Here is an 8274-nt window from a genome sequence, read left to right as displayed (position 1 = left end):
GGGGGGGGGGGGGGTTCCCTTCAGACTGCATACACAAACACTTAACTATATGTTGGTTCATGAGCGCATGGGTGGAAGTGTGTGCATAAACACACTGGCAAACACAACGGTGGCTTTGGGCTGGACACTGGGGGCTCATACAGGATTCAGCGCGAGCCCCCTTGCTAATAAAATTCACAGTGTTAGTATTAGTGAGATTTAGCAGGGAAAATAAACATTTCCCCACTCCGGCTGGTCCGGGGGGGTGGCTAGGCTGGCTGAAGATGTGGAGGCTCCGGGGCCCTGTTGGCATGAACTCAAGCGGTGGGGGGCAGCGTAGAGCATGAAGGGGGACTTTGCTGAGGCCTGCTTCACCCCAGACAAGGTCAAGGTTGACAAGCCAAATGTCCATATAATCCAAGGCCAGCTTTGCTCACTGCATTTGCTCCTTCTGTACAAAATTATTTAACATTTCTTGGAAGCCACTTTTTGGAAGAAATTTGAAAAACAGAAAAGCCAGATTCACATCACTGTAATTTCTACTAATTTCTACATTAGCTATGTTGCTAACTTGATCTTTAAAGACCTCTTGGATTTTCACTAGTGTAGTGATGTCTAAGGGGGTTAGCTGAATTGTGGTTTCCATCCCTACACGCACAAACCCTAAGCCTAATCCTAACCCCAGCAATGCATCCACTGCAACCCCCCTAACTCCACGAGCTATGTATTTAATTTAAAAGAAAACACTTAACGTTTTTACATGCCAAAACACACAGGATTGACCAGCTGCTTGTAAAGAGAGCTTGAAATAGTGATAGCACTGCTCTAAGTGGCACTGATCAACAACTCTTGTGAATCACGACGGTGCCAATGTCCAGCTAACGATACATCCGTCTTGTTACTTCCCATGCTCTTTGCCACATTAGGGAAGTACTTTGTGTTGCCAGCAAGGAGGCATTACCTTCAAAGTTAAAGTCATGGAACAAAAGTCTTATGTGCCCGACTGATTGCATCAAAGATTGTAACATAAGTGGCTGCAGCCTTGCTCTGTAAGATGGACGCTGATAACACATCTCTGGCTCTTTTTATGTAGCTTGGTATACCCTAAACCCCCCAGGACAAAGTTGTAGCGTACATACTAAACTATTCAAACTTAAACAAGATGGACAAAGGAGGAGAAACTGTACTGTACAGTATGAAACCTCTCCAACCCCTTAGAATGAAATAATATAACATAACAGAAAGATCTTCCTCATCCTCTGTAGAACAGAACAGAAAACTCAAACACATTTTTCTGTTAGCAGAGACAGTTTGTTCACACATTCAAGGATGTTTTGAGGTTTCTCACTACATGTTTGAGGATGTGTTGGCACCGAGCTGAGGCCTTGGCGCTGTTTCTGTATCCAACTCAGCTGCAGTCCAACTCAGACTGCTCATCATTCGGTTGCTAGTGTAATCCAAATGTCTCTTTTAGCCTCCACTGTCTCCATGAAGTCAAGGAGAGGCCGCTGGATTCTCAGAAGATGAAACTGCTGCTGATTTCACTCATAAATAGGCCATTAATACAAATCTGACCTATCTACCTCTTAACACAATGCACTGTTAAGAACTCTAGTTTTAGAAGCACTATTATGGGAGAAAAGGCTACATACCAACTCTTTGCAGAGCCTCATGTGCTCGGTGGCGAGGAAGACACAGAGTTAGCTGCTTCTGGGGATTAGCACAACCCTCCAATTAAAGTGTTTTTTTATTTTCCACAAAGCCGTTTCAGTTTAAACAGCACAAGCAAATGCTTAAAATAATCACACACACACTCCCATCCTTTTTAATATATTTTTTTCTTTACTGTATCGATGTGCACTGGAGCGCCTGTAATTATGACTCTCTATATAAATCCAGATCCCACAATTACAACCAGCCCACGATGCAGTCCCACAGAGCAATGGCACACACATATATGCACATTCGCACACATGCCATATTACCGCATACTGCCGCGCCGCCGTGGCCTGTGCAACATCTGTTTTCTCACTCCCTGCCGGAACCTGCTCACCCTTTCAATTATAACCACCACCTATAAAACACTCCTTTACCAAGTGGTGAGAGTTGCCTGTGTGTGCATTTGTGTGAATTTTTTTCCAGGTAAAATTGAAAAAAACACTGACATCCAGTGGAGCGACACTGAGCTAAACAAAAGTAGCCTGTCCACACCTTCGTTTCAGACATTTAAGCTTTGTTGCTGGAGGCGTTAAGAATTCTTCTGGGCTGAGGTTGATGTATAGATTGAGGGGGCGGTTTGAGGATGGAGGTAGAGGGCGGTGTTTTGGGCACAGTGCCCAGAAGGGTGAGACAGGCGCCAGGCTACCAGGCCACCAGGCTGCGAGGCCTGTTTCCTGCTTTATAAAGGGGAATATTAATACACTTATCTCCCATTAAATCTGTTGGCAAGGCAGCAAGCGCGCCTCACTGCAAAAATAGCAAACGCTTGCAGCAGCATGGAGCAATTCACAGCTTATCAGAGAGCACTCCTCATTCATGACGATCCGTGTTCCCAACTGGAGGATCGCCTGCCTCGCCACCTCCCTCCTTTATGCTATTCTTACTCCTCTATGTAGTTAACCGAAGATGACACATTTATTTATTAGCCCTAAAGAGGCACATTCCTATGGACCGTTTGTTGTTTTTGCCAGCTCTTTCATACACGTCTCTATCATCTCCACCAGTTCTTCTCAGGGCCCCCAACTACTGTCGTCTGCCTTCTGAAGTTCCCGGGGGCCTTTTAACTAAATGCATATGCCTCTGCTTTACGACTCGCCACCTCCAAACATAATAGTTTTGGAAGTAAGATCCTGGTTTACGGCTGTAGGTCTGGCGCGGTGATTACGGTGGTGCCTGGATTCATTTGGCTCGAGGCGTTGCGAGTCCTACCAGGAAAGAGCCGGGGATTGGTTTCATATTGGCAGCAGTGGAGTTGACATACAGCAAATGTGTGCTTAGGTGAGCTGTGATGGGCCTATTATGAGTTTCCTGCCTCTCGCGCCTCTGGTGATGTCTGCTGTAAGACCTAATTACACGTGTGCGCAAAGCCTCACATGGTCCCCTCACACTGCGAAGCAGCACCTGTTGGTCCCAAGCAAGTGATCTGTCTCTGTTTGCATGGGCGTGGGAGCTACATACCTCGTAAATTTAAAAGAAATATCAGTAATCAGTACATATGGAAAAATAAATAGCCTTCTGTTCATGGGAAAGTAGTCCCCTTTGCCGTTTTCCTGTGCTCTTTTCTATGAGAATAAGAAAATAATGCAACAACCAGGTCTAGCGGGAGGCCATGAACCCTACCTTTGTGAGTCAGCCTTGTTCTTTCTTAATGGTATTCTGAGATCAATTTGTTTAAATTGCCTCCATTTAACTTGCCCAAGTACAGCGGTCTGAAAGAGATTGCTATCACAGTAATTACTGAGAATGATTGGGGGCGATTCATTATGCATAAGAGGATGCGAATGTTAAATAGGGGAGCTGTGTGTGCGTGAGAGAGAGATGCAGGAGATAGAGGGTAGCTTAGCATGGCTGTGACCTCCACTTGAATGCTCAGGGCTGAATGTAACATGGTCCAGGGTAACTGCTGGTTTCTGTTGAGGCCCAGCAGAGATTTAATGGAAGTGCAAGGAATTTATGCATTAGTTCTCTGATCTGAGCCGGTCTTCACGCTGCATACATTCGTCATTTCTTTCTCAAGTCGTACCTTAAAGTAACATCATCTCTATTGTGTCTCTTTTCCCGTGTCCAGTGTCCCGTTTCTCCAGCCCGCGGCTGACACCCCGACTGAGCAGGAAGAGGGCGCTGTCCATCTCCCCACTGTCAGATGCCAGCATTGACCTGCAGACCATGATCCGCACCTCACCCAACTCCCTGGTGGCTTACATCAACAACTCCCGCTCCAGCTCGGCCGCCAGCAGCTCCTACGGGCACCTGTCAGTCGGAGGGATCAGGTAGTTACATGCACACGCCTTAAGCAAGTACAAACACACTCATACAGGCATATTGGAATAATATTCAATAAAGCAAAATTCCCTGATACATTGTTCAAAAACTGTTGTACTGGAATCCAGTGGTGCAGATTTAACACTAAAAAAAAAAACTAAATAAAAAATAAATAACTTTAAAAAGATGTACTACCCTTGTGTATCCTACTGTATCCAGTAAAGCTAAAACTTTGTTCCAGCTTGTGAATATTGACTTTATCTCCCATTTCACGATCATGAAAACTCAGAGGAATGAATGTTGCTTCCAGTAATAAATGCACACGTCAAGCTCCTGAAAATTTAGCATTTGTTGAAACACAACCAGCGGCCAGTCAACAGAAATACTGTTTTCTCGAGTCCCATCGTCCCTTTTTAGAAAATGCTAACGATTTAGCAGCGTGGTTCTCTCTCAGCAGTAGGCTAAACCTTGTAGTAAGACACCAGGTGACATGCTCCTTTATTAGCAGCATCTACTAGCCTAGCACACTATAAGTTAACCCGACCATGTGGCCAGAAAACAGGACATTTTAGATCAAATTAGTTGGAATTCCTTAATTCTTCCTTCCTAATATGATCCTAGTGTGAGTTCAGTCTTTGAATATATTCCATTAAACAACTTTTTTTGTCCCCCTCTTGCTCAGCCCCTCGTTCAGCTTCCCTCATCACATCAACCCTGTGGCGTACCAGCAGCTGTTGTCCCAGCAGAGGAGTCTCAACGCCTTCGGCCACACGCCTCCGCTCATTCAGCCATCGCCGTCCTCTTTCTCTGCTCGCCAACACCCCCTCACTGTGTCAGCTATGGCCACCTCCCACAACAGCTCCAGCTCAGAGGCAAACCAGGTAGGAAGCATTTTAATGTGACATATGCTAATATGAAATGTACCCAGATTCATGAGCATCTCTAGGCTCTATTGGCAGAAATGGAATATAATATTCATAAGTATGTTTTTATTAGTTTATAATCACCTGAATATAGAAATGTTTGTGTTTTCATTACTTTTGAATAAACCATTTTTATCTCCTTTCATCAAGCTTCCATGTTGAACCACCATGTTTCCACAGTAGCCCAGCCGCTGTAGTTTCTTCTACACGCTTCACAGCCCGTGTTCAGTTAGTTGCAATCTGAAACTTCACCACTAGATGCCACTAAATCCCACACACTGGTCCTCCAACAGTTGTTATTCCCCTTTAAAACAACCTGTACAGTTGATCTCATTCACGCTTGTGTTTTTTGTGGCCATTTTTCTGTCTCATCCTTCTGTGACATCCTTATTCTTAATCCCGCCCACAATAGCTGATTGGCTGGATTGTTTTTCCAACCGAGGAAACAGCCTTCAATGAGATTAAGTGACCGGGCCTATTTACACAAACTACACACACTCTCAACTCAGATATAACATTGCCGCCAAAAACGTAATGTATTATAATTAACCCTTCAGAGTAGGGCTGAAACTAATGATGATTTACATTACACAGGTTTATAGAGGCAAAGGCTTTGTATGCTGCTTAAGCTCCCAAAAAAGTCCTAAAAACAATATTTTTCTCTTCATATATAGACCTAAATAATCATTTGATGATCTAAAATGTTGACAGTTTTATGTCGATCAACTAATCATCCAATTGTTTGGTCACTTCTTCAGATTTGAGGTTGAAGGCTTGTACTCTAAATGTACAAGTTGCCATGAATGAAGTATTATTTGTAAATTGTCTCAGGTCCGAAATATGCAGGAGGCTCCCTCCCAGGTCCATCTGTCTTACTTCCTACTGTCTCCGCGGTCTCTCTTTATCAGCCCACTGTATACACCACAGCCACTCGTAATGTAAACTTCCCACTCAGTGAATCACTCCTATCAGCTGCCTCCAGCTCTGTTTTAGCATGGCGTCTACTGACACACACCAAAAGTGTCCAGGAGTGTACATTTTGCATACACTCACACACACAAGACACACCCCCATTCACACACATACACCAACACCCATTCAGCTACATTTCAACAGTAATCAGAACCATATTTCCCTCTTGGTTCCCAGCCAACCGAATGAATCATCAAGGCCCCCAAAAATACTGAATTGTAGCGTCTGGGTGGGATTAGGAGACCCCCCTCCAATATTGGACCGCCTCCAATGAACTTCAATATACACACACATACACAATAATTCATCAGCTGCTTTAAATTTCACATCTTTCCTTTCTTTTCGTCTCCATTAGAGCTTTAACAGGCCTTATGTGTCTGTGTCTTTCTGTCGTCTTCAGAATCTGTTGGCAGATCAAAGCCCCCACCCCCGACAACCCCCGACCCTGCCGCCTTCCCCCTCTTTACAGAGGGTAATAACTCGTCTTCTTTCATATTTCCTTGCGGCTTTGGCGATCATAAAGCAGTCTAAACTGTTTAGTCTCGGCGGCGGGTCCTAGTCTGACTTATGGGCCACGGTGCCTGGCGCAACCAGGACTCCACACATCTCTCCGACTATAGAGCCAAAAACAATTGCACGCTATCTCTGGGACTCCATTACCTGATTCCCCTCTGGCACTCCTTGTGGTTGTGGTTTAATAATTCGTGGTTGGTATGTGTTTGGATTAATTGAGTGATTCACTGATTATGAATGAGAGGGCTGACGGATCAGCGGACAAAATATGTATTATTTTTCCTCCTTTTCTGCTTCAAAAAGCCACAGTAACAGACGCTACAGTAAAAATAAAACCCTGTGTCTGTTCTTACCTGTCCTTCAGAATGCCAGTGGAGACCCAGCAGTGAGTAGCACAGTCAACCCACTCACCACTAAAAGGTCAAAGGTAAAGACAGAAGCAGAGGGTCCGCTGCCCATCTCACCGTCCTCTCAGGTAAAAGAAGAAAATCTGAAATCATTAGCTTTCTAGGTTACAATATTGTTGGTTTCTTTTTGGTGAAGAATTAAGTTGTTGGATCTACAATCACCGTTTGCTATTTAACTATCTCTATCACATCTTCAGGTACTTGCGGTGGAAAATTGTCCCCACTTTACCTGGAGTTGTTAATTTGACTCTCATTGATTATAGGTAGCGAATAAATAGCAGCTTTAATCAATGACAAGAGGTGTTGTCACACATTGAGATCAAGCAACAACTCATTAGGATTTAAGAAACAGATAAGATAAGAGAGATGCAAAACAGTGCAGAATGCTTCTTTAACATATTGACCACAAATTCAAGTAAAAGATATATTTATTCTAGTCATTTGTACACTTTAGTGCACCGGTTCTCACACTATGGTAGTGGTACGCAAGCTGCTTCTAGTGATACGGAAGAAAATTTTAAATACATTTCAGTATTGTTCATGCACGTAGCACACGTATACATCCAGGATTAGTTAGGAGCTAAAATGTGAATGCAAGATAATAAGCAGAGGTAAAATGAATGGTACAAAAACACTACAATCGTGGCTGTAAATGGGAACTATTGAAAAGAGAAGTGTGGACAAGGAGGAACCATTTTCTCATCAAGCTCCTTCCTAACCCTAACCCTAACCCTAGCTGAATAGGGTTGGCCATGACTGTATTTTAACATCGTTCATAATATTTTATGAGGTGGTATTTATCTCTCTACTTTTTGTTAGCCCCCTTCTGACAAAGTGCTGTCCCCTTTCTTCAGGACCACGGTGGGGGGATCTTGGACCTGAGTGAGGATCTGGATAAAGACGAGTGCAAACAGGAGCCCGAGGCCATATATGAGACCAACTGCCACTGGGAGGGCTGTAGCAAGGAGTATGACACGCAGGACCAACTTGTTCATGTGAGTATTGACCGGGTGTCCTTATGGCTACAGATGTAGTTTCTGTGCACACTTATTACATCTGCATTGAGTTATTAAAACATTTAATAAAGCAATGCAAACAGAATTGACCTTTTTTTGTTTGTTTTTTTTTGTTGTTTGGGGGGATTTAATTCCTGTGATGCTGATCATGGCTCAAGTTATTTGTCAGAGTTAGGGCAGGATGGGTCTTGACTTTGATATCCTTGAGGAAAAAATTGCAAACGAGGCACTTCTACGTGATTACGTGGTATCAGATCAGTGCCAAGACGTACTTGCCAATACCCGATATCAGAGACATTTCCAATAGTACTATCGGTATCGGAACAACGCTACTTATGGCCGTGTTATTAAGAATTATTGAGTGACAGACTCAGTTGCACTTTTTTATTACAGCCCATAGACCATAAACTGTCCAATGTCTTTCTCAGACATTTCACTTTGACGCCAATATCAACATTATTTGGTTACTTTGCTGTAGTGAAA

The 8274-nt window shown here is 43.7% G+C and overlaps 1 protein-coding gene across 1 annotated transcript in view; it reads left to right on the top strand.

The window, feature by feature from the left end:
• gli2a (GLI family zinc finger 2a) overlaps positions 1-8274 on the top strand; it is an 83496-nt gene that overhangs the window by 64582 nt on the left and 10640 nt on the right. Inside the window, exons 6-9 of the mRNA XM_035677247.1 lie at positions 3767-3968; positions 4643-4841; positions 6733-6843; positions 7630-7770. Coding sequence (XP_035533140.1) covers positions 3767-3968; positions 4643-4841; positions 6733-6843; positions 7630-7770 — 653 coding nt within the window. The remainder of the gene's footprint in view (positions 1-3766; positions 3969-4642; positions 4842-6732; positions 6844-7629; positions 7771-8274) is intronic.

The sequence above is a fragment of the Morone saxatilis genome, unplaced genomic scaffold (assembly GCF_004916995.1).
Source record: "Morone saxatilis isolate NCDOM2014 unplaced genomic scaffold, NCSU_SB_2.0 Contig5, whole genome shotgun sequence".
Classification (NCBI taxonomy): Eukaryota; Metazoa; Chordata; class Actinopteri; family Moronidae; genus Morone; species Morone saxatilis.
Note: the sequence above shows the minus strand (reverse complement) of the source record. Positions and strands in the feature narration are given on the sequence as shown.